The 16014-nt window shown below is 35.9% G+C and overlaps 2 protein-coding genes across 2 annotated transcripts; one reads left to right on the top strand and one right to left on the bottom strand.

The window, feature by feature from the left end:
- The first annotated feature begins 2237 nt into the window (after nucleotides 1-2237).
- Nucleotides 2238-3535, top strand: LOC115565496 (chymotrypsinogen A). Its single transcript, XM_089262172.1, has 2 exons — nucleotides 2238-2858; nucleotides 3149-3535. The coding sequence occupies exons 1-2, from the start codon at nucleotides 2238-2240 to the stop codon at nucleotides 3524-3526; spliced, it is 999 nt and encodes a 332-aa protein (XP_089118298.1). The 3' UTR covers nucleotides 3527-3535.
- Nucleotides 3536-8938: 5403 nt separating this feature from the next.
- On the bottom strand, nucleotides 8939-11058 carry comr (cookie monster). Its single transcript, XM_089262113.1, has one exon. It carries the CDS (start codon nucleotides 10767-10769, stop codon nucleotides 8982-8984), a length of 1788 nt encoding a protein of 595 aa, XP_089118239.1. The 5' UTR covers nucleotides 10770-11058; the 3' UTR covers nucleotides 8939-8981.
- Between the last annotated feature and the right edge of the window lie 4956 nt (nucleotides 11059-16014).

Raw genomic sequence — 16014 nt, 5'->3', positions numbered from 1 at the left:
CATTTAGCTTTTGTCAGGCAGCTGCCCTAGCTCAAGTTTTAAGTTTGTTTTCGTTTTGTTTTGTTGAGCACAGTTTCTTAATCATTCATAAGGCGAATTCTGATCAATATACCCACAAGTTTCATAGATTGTACCATCCATCGAGTGTCATAGCATTCAGCTTATGTCATGCAGTCTCAGAACATTTCGTTTCTGCGATAAATTCGCTTGAAGATCTAAGCTAAGAGAATTAATATTATGTATATATTTTTACATTATATATTTATATTTCAGTGAATCATGAATATGTTTTCCATTTCATGAGCAATGAATTGATAATATTCAATCTTTGGCATGGATGTACCTTACACTGAGTTTTGTAGCATTCAGCTTTTGTCAAGCAGCTGTCCTAACTCAAGTTTCAAGTTTTGTTTTTGTAACATTCACTGGAACAGTTTAGTACAGTTTCTTAAACATTCATTCATAGCCTAATGGGTATGCCTTTTATCTGTCGAGCGAATTTCGATCAATATACCCACAAGTTTCATAGAAGTACCATCCATAGAGTGTCATATCATTCAGCTTCTGTCATGCAGTTTTAGAACATTTCGTTTCTGCCATAAATTCGCTAGAGGATCTAAACTATGAGCAATTATATATATTTACATTTATTTATATTTCTGTGAATCATGAAAATGTTTTCTATTTCAAGAGCAATAAATTGATATTATTCAGTCTTTGGCGTTGATGTACCTGAGTACTGAGTTTTGTAGCAGTCAGCTTTTGTCAGGCAGCTGCCCTAGCTCAAGCTTTAAGTTTGGTTTTGTTTTGTTGAGCACAGTTTCTTAAACATTCATAAGGCTATGCCTTTTATTTAGCGAGCGAATTCTGATCAATATACCCACAAGTTTCATAGATGTACCATCCATCGAGTGTCATAGCATTCAGCTTCTGTCTTGCAGCCTATCGCATTTAACTTTTGCCGTAAATTCGCTAGAAGATCTAAACTAGGAGCATTTATATAATATTTACATTTATATTTATATTTCAGTGAATTATGAATATGTTTCCTATTTCATTAGCAAGGAATTTATATCATTCAATCTTTGGTATTGATGTACCATAAATCTAGTTTTGTAGCATTCAGCTTTTGTCAGGCAGCTGTCCTAACTCAAGTTTCAAGTTCTGTTTCAGTTACATTCAGTGTATACTCTTCTGCATTGGCCTACAATTTCTGAGGCATCAATGTGGCCAAACGTTTTTCTGAACGAGCAAACTAGGTTTAATATTTCCACAAGTTTGATTAATGCACTTTCCATCGAGTCTCGTAGCATTCAGCTTTTGTCATGCAGCTGCCTTAAGTAAATCTTTGTGGATTAAAATATGTATACTTTATAATTTTATAATCCACCCCTCCCCTTAAATGTGTAACAGTCTCATTTCAAATATAATCACGATGTTATAATCACGATCACGAGGTTAGTCCATCCATCCTGTGTGAGCAAAAATAATTCATATCATATTAAATCAACAAATAATTGAGTGAAATTTATTGCTCTTTATCTACATAACATTAACACATTGAAAATGCCCAAAATGGTATTAACAATGTTTTTTTTTTTAATAATTTCGACTTGCTATGCCTTTTGGAAAACAAGCTAATCAAGCTTTCAGCTAACTCAATTCCAAAATCGATATAGTCAACCGAGTGCGAGGAACAATGTTTGCGATGCACCGATGGAAAACTGTGAGCTAGTGTGAAATACTGGGGCTCAGAGGCCACCTGGGATGCACATGCGAATAATGAATGCTTGGCAGCTCGTGATTATGTGAAAAGTGGTCGATGTCGTTGTCGTTGGCCCCGGGGAGGGCGGCAGGAGACGGGCAGGACGGGCAAGCAAAATATTTACACAGTATGTGGCGTGCAAACATTTCATGAATCCATTTGCGCAGCAGCTGGGAAAATCGTTGGAAAGAAACGAAAACGAAATGAAAAACTTGCCATTTTCGGTGCCCCAAGACGACACGTGAATGAAAAAGAAAACTGGTCAGGTGAGGCAGGAAATAAACGATAGAATTCGATAAATGATTAGCCGTCGCAGTAGTGTGTAGTAAAGCAGAAATAAATAGCAAACTATTTAAAAACAGGATTCCAAGAGCGGATGTGGGTCAGCTGTGCGCTCTTGGCCTGTGGCCGGGCCAGTTCAGCTGCAGCAAGATCAGCTCCAAGCTGCAGTAACTATTTCGTGGTCAACGAGATGAGAGTGCAGCTCATCTGTTTCGCTGTCTTGGAAAGTCTGTGCCTCGCCGCCGCCGCCGCCACCTCCGTCCATGTTCTAGTGGATGGCGGCGAGGATTTTGTCCAGTGGCTGGCCACAATGTTGCAGTCAGTGGATCCAGTGGAACGGGAATGCACCACCTGCCGCTGCGGACTGATCTATACGCTGGACAGGCAGCAAGCTTCCCAGGCGTCGAGTCGCCATCATTACCCCTGGCTGGCTATGGTGCTGCTGGCCGGAGACTTTCACTGCGCCGGCTCGCTGATCAGCGACCTGTACGTGCTCACTGCTGGCCATTGTGTGGAGGGCCTGGCGACGGAGCTCATCCAAGTGCATCTACTGGAGTTCAATCGCAGCGCCAGCGCTGCTCAGGTACTCGAACGTCGAGCCGAGCACGTGACGCTGCACGAGCTATACAAACCATACAGACTCGATCATGATATTGCCCTGATACGACTCGATCGTCCTGTCAGCTTTGAGCAACGTCTGCGACCCGTTTGCCTGCCCTCAGCCAGCGCCAGCTACGACGGCGAATGGGCCAAGCTAACGAGCTGGAGTGGGCCAAGACAGAGTGCGGCCTTTGGCGTGCCAAGTCTACAGGTGTGATTTGTATTAAGTGATATGTATATATAATATATATATTTAGTAAGCAGGTTTAACTAGCTAGCCTCAACTTTTCTAATAATTCTTTATGTTTTCTTTCTTATCTACATTTCTTTGACCGCAGAGATTTAACACAATTCGATTGAAAGTTTCTCTATCTGTAAATTTCACATCCCACATTTGCTGTTCCTTCAAGTTCTCTTTGCTGTTCATATTCAAGCTCTCGCGTGGAAGGCCCTATCTAAAGTTAACCATTTTTTAGCTGTTCGATTGTGTCTCTGTCCTAGATCTGTTCCCTGGCATCGTTTCAATTTATTATAATTATATTTTTTGCCTTCCCAACACTCGGCACACCCTTCACCGCCCCTCAACAGGAAGTCGCTGTGCTCATCATTAGCCAAGCCGAATGCCACCGCACCAGCTCCAGCTCCAGCTCCATCGACACTATGCTCTGTGCCACCTGCATGGGGGCTGCCTGCAGCATCGACAGCAGCGGCGGCTCGCTCCACGTGCTCTCCGACGAGCAGCTGGGGCAGCATCAGCTGCTGGGACTTGCCACCAAGGCGCCGGGCCTCTACACGCCTGTGCAACGGTACCTGCGCTGGATTGAGGCCAACACTGCCAATGCCTGCTATTGCATGGATTCAGCCGGCGAGGAGTACTAGACCGGCCAGCGGCTAATTGCTGGCCAGCTCCTGTCAAACTTGGACCAGGGTTGGACTGAAACTTTTGGCATTGCATTTGCAAATATGTATTCGTAAATTTTGCATAAACTACTTTGGCGCATCCATTTCCCAGCGCAGTCACATCCAGTGCTCCGCCCGTAAGATATCCATAACTCTGGCCGTAAAATGTAAACGTAAAACGTAAAACGTAACCATTGGCAAATAAAAAAGCAATTTGAAAGTGGGTTAGCTGCAGGTGGGCCAATGTCCTTCTATTCGCATAATACTCCAATCTTCAACTTTGCAAGTTTGCCAAAAAAAAAATGGAAAGCAAAAACGGGGCCAGGTAAATGCTGCAGGGACGCACCTGGTCCAGGACAAGGCCATAGTTGTCTCACTCCTGCTCCATATAAATAAATCCCAATTCGGTGCATATCAACTGCCAGCGCATGCGAAATATTTTCTGGAATTGAGTTTGTTATGCAATCATAAAATCTCCCACCCCCCCCTAAAAATAGTGAAACCCAACAGCAACAGGAGGCGGGGGAGGGGGAAAGGAGGCAAGGCCGCTTGCAGGAGCAAGTTTTTCACTCTAGATAAATTGCTCGAAATATTTGTGGCAAGTGAGTTCTTAAAGTTGCATTGCAATGCGATAAGCACAACTTTCCGTTATTGCCAACAAATTATTTACTTTGTACGAGCAATGGCTTATGCGCTGCGAGTTTTGATTGGCTCTAATGGAGAGCTACGATAGTGCAACGTCACATACCGGCGAGAGAGATACTTTTAATAAAAATACATTTATAAAGTTCCAAATCGAGTTATCATTGCAGCAGCAGCAGCAGGAGAAGAAGGAGGGGGAGGAGGAAAAGTCGAATCTATGTGGGTGAATTTGATTGGGAAACTGTTCTAAATTATTGAGCCAGGCCGCACATAAAACTAAGTTGAAAGAGTGTAATTACCTTGGCTAGAAACGTGCTTCATAGTGCTTGAATATTTTAACAGCAAAATTTATGTCTTTTACAAAATTATCATGCTTCTGCATTCTACATTTATATAATTTTCTTAATACTTATACATATATTATTACAATTATATTCCTTAATGTGTTTTTTCTAATATTTTTTTACATTTAATTAAATGACATTTTTTTAGTTGTATAAATTTGTATGATTTTCTTCATAATAATGTTTATAATTTCCTATATATATTGTATTTATATTTCAATTTATGTATTCATTTTGTTTATTTATATATTTTATCCATCAATAATCAATAATATCGATAAATAAAGAAACGGAAAAAATTTTTATAAAAAATAAATATATAACTGAAATAGAAAAGTGGTTTTTTTTTTTTCCTCTTAAGTTAAAAATGGAATGAATAAATAAAGTAGAAGTATATGAATTTATATATATAAAACAAGTATAGTATAAACTTATGAAAACGTTTATTATTTATGTTTTTTTTTAAATGGAAATCATAAAAAATATGTACAAAAAATAGATTATACTCTAATATTTAATATTTTAAGTGCGTACAAACAAAAAATAAATGAAAAGCAAACAAAAATAAAAAAATAAAAACTATATATATCTTATATATAAAATTTTCGTATTATTATATATAAGTACAATTATATATTCTTAATATTATACAATTATATATTATATACATATATTATTGTTTTACAAATCATATTATTTTGTATAATAATATATTTTTTGAGAAAATTAAAATAATAAATATAATGTATAGGTAACAATTAAAATTTTAATTAAATTTATATTCAATAATATATAAAAATAAAAATAAAATATATCTGTTCTCAGCATTTTTGTGTATTTATGCTTTTAGTTTGAAAAATGCATATTAATAGGAAATCAAATAAAGCAAATAAAATATATGGGAATGAATTATGCATTTCAGAAAAAACATATGTTTCCCAGCTAATTTACAGTTGAGCACTCAACGAATTATTCAAATTTAACAAAAACAAAGAGAATGTAAAATTTGACTAGCTTTTCAGATATGATGCCACCAATTAGGCTTTACACACACATACACACACACACACACGCTGCTCCCATTTGTTGAAGCTAGACTAACCTATATTCCCGGTAAAAGCCAACGACAAATTGCCAAATCGTGGAAACAAGGTTCAGTCTCGTAAATCGAAATATGCAAATAGTTAGCTAGTTTTTCTCTTTTCCTAACAATCTCTATGGATCATTAAAAATGTTTACGACTTCATATTAAAACCACACAAACTGTAAGCCGTAAAGAAATGCATTTATACTTTGCCAATAAATTTGTCTCACTTCTTTAGTTGTTGTTGCTGTTTGTCTTCCCTGGGTCTGGCTGTGTTTTTTTGGGGCCAGGGCACATGCTCATAAAGATTTCCTACTCAAAGCCATAAAGCAGTCTCGGTGTCTTGTCTCAAAGTTAAAGTACTGACGGCATGGCCAGCATGGATTTCCAGCTAAACGACAAATAACTTGGCATTTAATAACTCTACGGGCTCGTTATATTGCTCTCTCTCTCTCTCCCTACCTCTCTCTCTCTTTCATTCTTTTTAATTCCCTGTTCTTCAGTCGCTTCATTATTATGCGTTGAGTCGATTTCATTTCGAGCCGCGAGGTTTCATAATTTAAAACTGCGTTTTGTCGCAAAACGAATTTATGTGCTGAAATTAATGCTAAGGTTGGGTATCGAAGCGTATGGCTAGAAAGAGAGAGCAAGAGAGTGGGAGAGGCGCACTGAAGTGGAGTAAGTGAGAGAGTAAGTTCATTAAATTTGATTTCAACTTTTTATGCACTTAAAAATGTTAATAAAATATTAAAAATAAAATATTAAAACACATTCAAAAGTTTGTTTAGAGAGTCAATAAAGCAGCTAATATAGTCAGCTTCAGGGCTATAAATTTATATCTATCCAATGATCACATGTCATGTTCTTTGTTAAGGGTCGCCCAGCGAGCGATGCTGCCCAATCGGATTCAATGCTAAAGCAGCTGTCACCGATTCTTGGGAAGGCAAACATGACACATCTCATTATGATGTGGCTGCCAAATGATGAAGCCTCCTTCTTGGCCGCAAGCATTTGCATACACAGCCACAATTCCCACTCTCTGTGTGTGTGTGTGTGTGTGTGTGTGTTCTGCTGTCAGAGTATTTTGTTTATGATTTTGTAGCTGTCATAAAGTTATTAAAAGTATGTGACATTTTTATGACATTATGACGTCTCGACTCAGAGCCCGATTTCCCGAGTCACGACATCCCAGATGAACAGCAGGAAAAAAAAAAAAGCCACTTGCTTTTGTTTTCATTTTGGGTCTTGCAGCTTCGAGGGCCTCTGAAACATGCCATGAAATATGATATCAAATAAAAAGCAAATTAAAGACGATAAAAATCGTGTTGCGTCTCATGCTGTGAGTTGTATAAGAAACATTTTTCGTCTCTTTTTTGCAACGCCCCAGAGAGAGAGAGAGAGGGAGTGTGAGTACTTGAAATTTCTAACAAAATATGTAACGCCAGGAAACAGATGTCTTTGACACCTCAAAAGTTTTTATATTCTGAAATGATCTGTAGAAACATATGAAAATCCCAGATGATCATATGAATATAAGTTTATTGAATTTGATATGCTTGTACATCATCAGAGGCAGACTATTTTTATATATATTCTATCTTTAATTATCTTAATTTAATCTTAAAGCTCTTTGATATTCTTGAAGCTTTCAAATTAATATTAATTCTACGTTCTATACCAAATATACTTCACAGAAAGTTCTATATTTTATATTACAATAGTATATGCTTGTATGATTTAAAACTTAGTTACAAAAGTTCTCATCAATGATTATCTTCAACATTCTCAAAGCAAATCGACCCCAGCAAGAGTATTTCATATTCGCCCTTGTCAAGCTAAACTATTTCTCTTTATTTCTCTCCCTTTTTTTTTAGTTTTTTTTTTTTTGCGAAATCGAAACCAAAAGCCACTCGGGCGACCTGTCTTTGGGGTCTTTTAAAATTGGCCTCGGCTTGAATCTGATCGCTTCGGCAGTTGTTGTTGTTGTTGTTGCTGCTGTGGTTATTCGCCTTGTTATTTGGTGGCTCATAAAACTTGTAAACATCGCACTGATTGTGCCTCCGGTCTGAAAGCTCCAGCAGCCCAGACCCCACCGCCGGCTGTCCCCCTCTCATTCACTCCGCGCTGTGGGCGTTAAATGCAAAGATATTTCTCGTTCATATTGTATTACAGCCACAGTTTTGATAGCCCCCGTCGGCCCCACCCCCACGCAGCACTATGTCTACAAGGTAATGAGCCGAAGGCGTGGAGATTTTGATAAGCTGATAAGCGTTTTAGTGTTTCTATGCCATATTAATTTCAGTAAAGGGCTCAGGCCATAGCAGAGCGAAGCGAAGGTGAGTGAGCAGCCCACGATAGTTAGTTGCATTAGGTAAACATTTTGCTTATATATTTGATGGTGCAGATGTGAATATGGATATGAAACATTAATAAAATAAAAATATTAAAGTAAAAAGAATAATTATTTATAAAAAAAATAATTATTTATTTATTTATAAAAATGAATTTTGAACTTAACCTAATAGAGCTTGACTTTTTATTTAAGTGTATTACTATAGAGTGCATATATTTTTAATTTATGTTAAATATATTTGAATTAAATAGAATAAATAAGTTAAAAAAAAAATACTCTGTGCTTATTTTGACCATACAATTATTTTTTGAGTTGTCTAATTAAATAAATTAACAAATTTAAAAAAAAATTAAATATTAATATAATATATAATAAATAAAAAAAAGAATGTATACATGAATAAGAGAATTTTTTACTAAACATATATAAATAAATTTGCTTAATACAAAAAAAATATTAAGTATATCTTCTTTCCACATAACCAGTAATAAATTAAATATTTGTATTATAATAAAATTTCAACGTATTTTTTCTTATTTATTAAACACAACGAATTTTCCTCTTAGGGCTTATTAATAATTAATAAATATGTATATTTTCATAGCTACAAATATAATACAAAAATTTAATGAATAGATTTTTTTTATTAAAATTCACTTTTAGCATATTCCATAAATTTTTTTAATCAATTTTATTTATTAATAATTAATCTAAAAAACTCTTGGAGGGAATCGTTTGCATTTGAGCATGAATTACTCTATATCACAGGCGAAATATATCACAAAGAATATTTAACAAATATATAACTGTAAATTAACTAGATATGTATGTATGTATATGTATATATTTATATATCTTATTAGAAACTAAAGTTTAAATTTAAAACTGGTTTTATTTTTTATGCTAGCTTTAGGTTAAACATTATTGTTAATCTTATGAAATATTTTTATTTTAATACAGTAAAAATGAAAAGAGAAAGCATTCACCTGGGCGGCAACGGTTTTCGCTTTATCAGCGAGTTCGTTTCGACTTGGAGTTGCGCAGATCGTAGCGACGTCGCTTGACTCCCATCTTTGAGGCTGGCTGGCATTTCAGTTCCTTGTCCGTTTCGTTGTTGCTGCTGCTGTCGTCGTCCTTGTCGTTGTCCTTGTCCTTGTCCTTGTCCTTGTCCTTGTCCTTGGCGCTGGCCTTGGCCTCTTCCTTGATGCAGGCCGCAGCGGCAGCAGCTGCCTCCAGCAGATCCTCGCAGTGCTCATCCACGGGCTCCTTCTGCTCCCGCTCCTGCTCCTGCTCTGTGTCTGCTGTGGCACATTTTCTCGCCAGCTTTTTTCGCTTGAGCTTGGGCTTGACTGGTGTCACTTCCTTCTTCTCGGCATCCAGCTCCAGCTCCACATCCACATCTCCGTCCGCTTGCTCGCACAGCTCCTGCATGACCTGCTCCAGCTCGATATCCTCAGGTGGCAGTTGGCAGCTCTCGCTCGCCTGCGTTTGCTCCGGTTCGCTCACGGCACTCGGCGTGCTCGGCTCGTGTCTGTCGTGATCGATGAGCTCATCCTCATCCTCGGAGTAGGCGATGCCGATGGGCAAGTTCTGCTGGAAGGAGTTGGCCTTGCTGGCATCCACCACGATGTCCTTGTAGCCAGTGGTGCTGGCGCCATAGCGCGGCAGATACTCCGCAAAGAACTCACTGATCAGCGTCGGCTCCACGGGGCCATAGAAGCCAGCATAGTCGGGCACCTTGCCGGCCTCGAAGCGCAGCACAGAGTCGCGCGGATTCATGTGCTTGGAGGCCAGCGCCGGCGCCAGAGCCGAATGCGCCGCCTGTCGACAGCTGCTGATGCGTCCGCGTCGTGGCATTTGCTGCTCGGAGCTGGGCTCCCGCTCCTGCAGCAGCCGCACATCGTTGTGGTAGTTCAGCAGGGTGTGGAAGCGAAAGCGGGCGAGCTGCAGCGGCGTATAGCCGCTCCGATGCGCCGCCTCCTGGGCACCGCCTTTGGATAAACTGACAGGGCGCGTCCTCTGCGTCTTTGGCGTTGGCTGTCGCTCAGTCTGTGGCGTCGGTATCAGCAGCAGCTGCTCCGAATGGTAGGGATCGAAGTGCTCATGCTTGTAGTAGAGCTGCAGCCGGCCGCCGTGCTCCAGCTCCTGCTCCGACTGCTCCAGCAGCGTCCGCTCGAAGCCCATGTCCGTCAGCTGGCGGGTGAACTGCAAGACACTGCGACTGCGAAACATGCACTGGCTGCCGGTCAGATGATCCTGCAGCCCGACATAGTCCAGCTGCAAATGCTTACCGTCCGTCGTCCAATTGATGAACTGCACGCGCTCGCTGCTCGCCGCCAGATGCAGCTTGTGGGTGAACTGGTGGCTCAGCAGCGTTTGCAGCGGCGGCTTCGATGCAGGAGGCGCAACGGGCTTCACTTTGCTCACGGGCGGTATGGCGGGCACGGTTGGTAGCGGGGGCACGGGCACGGAATGCAAGGCTGACATGGAAGGCAGAGATGACATGGCTGACATGGCCGACATGTGTGGCAATAGCGGCTTCACTTCGATGCGCGTGACCCCATCCGCCAGCACGATGGTCTCTGACGGACAAATGCTCTCTAGATCGTGTGGCACCTCCTCGAGCGTGTTCAGAAACGCTAATAAATCCAATTGAGCATTACTCTGTGCCTGCTCGGGACTCGGCGCTGTCGGACTGTCCCCGGTCTGGTCATCTGACTGCTCATCTGGCTTCACGATTTTTTTTTTGATGGGACGATCGTTGTTGCATTCTCGATGCTTGCTTTTGCTCGTCGACATTTTCCTTTGGCCGTTTAGTTAAAGTTATTTGTTTATTTATTCTGAATAAAAGCAATGCGAGTTTTTTTTTACGAACTACACGCACACTCGTGCAGCACACATGTGTGTGCTGTGAGCCCCAAAACTCATTGTGTCAGCCTGTCAGTGTTAGCAAATGCCGAGCACTGTCATTGAAAAAAAACAACAACAACAACAACAAAAGAAAACAGAAATACATTTGCAAAGGGTTGCAACACTATGGCGGCTATCGAGGGGCGCCAAAATATTTGAAAAAATTCTACCATTTCAAGAGAGCTGAAGAATTTGAATTTGTGAGAGATTGAAGCTGCTTGTAAATGAATCGAAGATGGCAAAAAAAAATAATAATAATAATTAATGGATATTTTCTTTTCATTAGTTAAATTGCTCAATTGACGTTTAACTGCTGAGCAGTTTGTCTAAGCTTTTATTTAATTATTGTACTCCAATTTATTATGGAGGAGAGTATTTTAATGTATTTAAAAAATAAAAAATTGAATTTAATTTAAAGGAAAGGTTCTACTTAAATAATAACAAAGAGACAGAGAATATAGTTTATTATTTATATTTTTGATGTTAAACTTTGCTCTTTGGGAAGCAACTGAAAAGAACGGCGAATCCTGTTAAATTTGTCTATTATTAAATAAATTCAATTCAGATTTCACAAATCTATTCAAAATGAATAAATGGAAAGATCTAAAGCATAGCATTTCATATACTACCTTTTACTGGATTATGCATTAAATATAAATGTCCTACGAAATGTTATTTAAATCAAAAAAATTTTTCTATTGTTCAATAATTTAAATACTAAATTGCTAACGCCCGCTAGGCATATGCATACATATATTACTTTTTATACCCTGAACCCATTGAAAATGGGAAATCAGGGTATAATGGTTTTGTTATTATATATATTTTATTCTTCTTAAACATAGATACATGTGTATGTATATATTCACAACCTTTTTGTTATGCTTATAAAACTTTAATGACTTGGCAACATAGTCGATTTGAGCGACATGTACCCAAAAAGTCAATAAATATAAATTTGGAGCTAGCTAAGCAGCAAACAAAAAATTAAACAAGGCAAAAAAAAAAGCTAGTAAGTCGAATATTGAATACCTAACATAACATAAATATATATATAAATTTTATTTGAATTATTTAAATTTTAATTATTAATTAATTTTAAACAAAAATAAATATTTACAAAATACAAAATTAAATAAATGTGTATTTGAAAAATAAATAAATATATAGAAAAATGTATGCAAAAAATATATATATATATAAAAATTTTTTTTTGTTATTAAAAATGCAAAATGTATGTATGTTTTCAAAATATAAATAAATATAAAAATATAAATAAATAAAAAATTATATTTTTTAATTAAAATATAAATTAAATTAAATAAATATAGCATTTTAAAATATATTATAATTATAATTATTATATAACATATGCTCATAAGGATGAAAAATATTAAATAAATAATAATAATAAATAAAATTAAACAAATCTTAAATGAGTTAGGAAAAGGCTTAAAATAAATAAACAAATAATTTTATAAATAATCAAAATATATGTATGAATACTAAATTCCACATCTAACTATTTCAGTTCATATACTTACTATTTTGTTACAAATTTCAAATACCCTAGGCAAGCGTATAGACGCCAAAAAATAGAATACAGTATTATAAAGAAGCAAACACATTTCATTCCATTTGAATGCACTTTATGTATTGTTTGCAATAAATCTATTGTTATTCCGACGCACCCTTTGCGAACCCCCATTTGGGCGGCAAATTTCAAAGGCGAGGACACATGGGGGTAAGAGAAGGATACACCCGCAATATCAATAATAACAGCGACGGCCCAACAACAACAAAAAAGCGCCGCCAACATTTGACACTCGCTCCACTGTTTGCTGTTGTTGTTGTCATTGTTGTTGTTGTTGCTGTTGCTGGGCATTCGAGGGCCCAAAGCACGTAGCCAATCAGCGGGTGAATCGGCAGTAGCTTTAAATTGACATTTACATGAATATTTAATATACATCCTTTAATCATGAGGCGTTCCGCTCTCTGTTTGCCGGGCAAATAACCAAGTTCCATGTTGGTTCATTGCCTGAATAAATGAATGCCCCTGGACAACGACATCAGCATGGACATCGACACATACATGACCATGGACACGGACACGGACATGGACATGGACATTGGTTGCTCATTTGACAGTTTCACTCCACTCTGCATACACTTGCAGCAATTAATGGCTACAAATTAAGTGCGATGAGAGCTCAAGCTGTGATGAAGAAGATGAGAATGTCAATTTATTAATAAAATTAAGAATCAGCGGGTATGCCAATTTGTTGTTGTTAAAAGTTAAGTAAATGCTGTGCCAAGCATTGCGAAATTATAGGAATTCAAATATCACAAACGGAATAATATAAGGACAGTTGAAATATTCAAAAATATGAATTGCAATATATAATTCTTATATAATTAAAAAAATAAAAATTGAAATAAATATAAAAGGAATAACTTATTAAAGAGAATTTTGGTGAAGTTTCACAGGAAAATTGGCAGACAAAAACTAAGGAATTATAATACTAAATTATTGTATTCAATAAATATTTATGCCAGATAAAATGTTAGACAATCCAAAATATATAGTATAAAATATAAGTATTTTATATAAATATATATTTTTTATTATTAAATATATCCAGCACGACTTCCTTTAGAATTAAGCTGCAGTAGTTCCATTCTTTGATTATTATTTTAATTTTTAATTTAAAGACACCTTGAATGATTTTTGGCTAATTTAGATTGTTTTAATTTAATTTATAATACTAAAATATTAAATATAATAAATATTTTAATGATAATTTGTGCCAGATACAATGAAAGATAATTTAAATTTAGAAACAAATTAAGTAATTGTGCTTATATTTAGTATTTATATATTTTAATAAATACTCAGTATATATATAAATATTATTACATATAAATTTCTATTAATTATTACTAAATATATACACAATTACTCCATTTAAATTTCTTTTAATTGTATATTATTTTAATTTAAAAATACTTTGAATGACTTTTGGCTAATATAAGATTATATTTTAATTTAATTTATAATACTACAAAATAATAAATATAATAAATATTTGTACCAGATAAAATGTTAGATAATTTAAATAATTGTGCATTTATTTTATACTTTATAAATTCTAAAAAATGCTCAGTATATATATGTATAATTAATTACTTCATTTAAATTTTTATATATTGAAAATATATTTAATTTAAAAATGAATCTTGTCTAATTTAGGATTATATTTTAATACTAAAATATTCAATTTAATGAACACTTAAACTAGATAAAATGTAAGACTATTTGATTAAAATCATATTAAGTAATTTATAAATATATATGAATAATAAATATATACAAAATTACTTAATATTCTAAGTTAAAATCATATTAAATAATTTGGATATATTTATTATTCATATATATATATTTATAAATATTAAATATTTTTTTTCTTGATAGTCCTTTTGATCCAAGACACTATGAACAATTCTTGGCTAATTTATGCTTATGTTTTAATGCCGTATACATTGTATATGGCTATGCTATATAGTTTTATAACTTGTTTCGTTTTATGGCCAGTGCTGACGACGGCCGGCTCTTGATGTCTGTCCCAACTTTATGGCCAAGTTATGATGTAGCGCTCTTATTTGAACTGCGGAGCACAATAAAAGCCGCGAACGGGGCGAATGTGACGAATAAATTTACACAAGTCGACAAAAAAGACGACGAAAAGTGCGACACGCACGTGATTTTCACAATGTTTCCTTTCGCCTGTTTGCCTGATTTTTTTTTTCATTCTCATTCTTGTTTTCATTTTCATTTTAGTTTAGTTTTTTTTTTTGTTCTTTTACAATTTTTTTCCCCTGTTCGTTTGTCGCATAGCGGAAACGAGCAAAGTTTTTATGATGTGACGCGCCCGTTGAGTCCGAGTTGAAATTTCGTTTCATTTTCAGTTTCACTTCTAGCTTAGTTTATTTGTTCTTCTGCTTCTTCTTCAGCAATGACAGTTGTTAAAAGTTCTACGATGACCTCAAAATAAAAGGATTGCAGTGCCAGTGCTCATTTATCTTTGGGTCTAAGTTTTAGCGTGGAGATCATTAAATGTTTTGTTTAACGGAGTATTCTTTATGAAATATTTATTTATAAATTGCCTTTATTATAGATCCCCTATTAAATGTAAAGATGATATTCGATGTGATATATTCAAAGTAAATATTTATTAATACACAAAAATTATTAGATTTATGAATTCCTTTCATTTTTCATCACTAAATATTAAATATGAAAGCAACTCGAATGTTAGGAGTCAAAGTCAAAATCTAAAATTTTCTTGTTAAACTCTTTATCATGAACCGTAACTTAATTAAGGTTATTCATTTAATGATCGCTTTAGTAGGAATCATTATCATTGTCATTAAAAGTAGTGTTTTTTTTTAAGGCTCCAGAGATTAATATAAGGATTCCAAGTCGAAAGCTAAAGTATTTTTTTTATTTCTTTTGCAGTATAAAACAAATACCTAGATTGCTTTAATAATGATCCTTTTTATTATCATGGAGGCTTTTTTATGACTAACATTTTATCTATTTAATTAATATATTAATAATTATCTTAACTCATTCCCAACTCCCAACTCATTCTTAATTTTCTGCATGCAGTCGAACTAACATTTCAATGCTCACTGATCGCACTTCTCACTTTGCTCTATAAATGCTAGGGATTGACTCAAATGAGTGAACTTCGCTCCCATTAATGCTCAGGCTGGCAGCACCTGTTTGGTTGTTTGTTGATTGCATTGAATGATGGACAGATAAGACAAGTGACAGCAGCGCGGAGGGCGTTGCATATCGATCGCTCTTCAGTTTTATTCTCTGCAATCGAAACTGAATTATGGTCTGGAATCTTAGATTGTAATACCATATGCATATATCTATATATGTATATTACTCCCACTCTCTACCAAAGCCAACTTATTTGTTCAGTTTCTTTTTTTTAGTTGACCCAAAGACATATGTTTTTTATCAGTTGGGAACGTAACCCAAATAAATTGATGATCAATTTCATTTGGCTTGACATTTTGGACTGTGACAGCTGCTGCTCACTCAGCGGCACTGACACTT

Source organism: Drosophila navojoa, chromosome 5 (genome assembly GCF_054131105.1).
Source record: "Drosophila navojoa isolate 15081-1374.11 chromosome 5, UAZ_NAV_1.0, whole genome shotgun sequence".
Classification (NCBI taxonomy): domain Eukaryota; kingdom Metazoa; phylum Arthropoda; class Insecta; order Diptera; family Drosophilidae; genus Drosophila; species Drosophila navojoa.
This window is presented reverse-complemented; position numbering and strand designations above follow the sequence as displayed.

Excerpts from the sequence above, each read along its gene's own strand:
- LOC115565496 (XM_089262172.1), top strand. The coding sequence starts at position 2,238 with ATGAGAGTGCAGCTCATCTGTTTCGCTGTCTTGGAAAGTCTGTGCCTC. Across the intron at positions 2,859-3,148 it reads TTGGCGTGCCAAGTCTACAG|ATCTGTTCCCTGGCATCGTT; the intron begins GTGTGATTTGTA and ends TCTCTGTCCTAG.
- comr (XM_089262113.1), bottom strand. The coding sequence starts at position 10,769 with ATGTCGACGAGCAAAAGCAAGCATCGAGAATGCAACAACGATCGTCCC.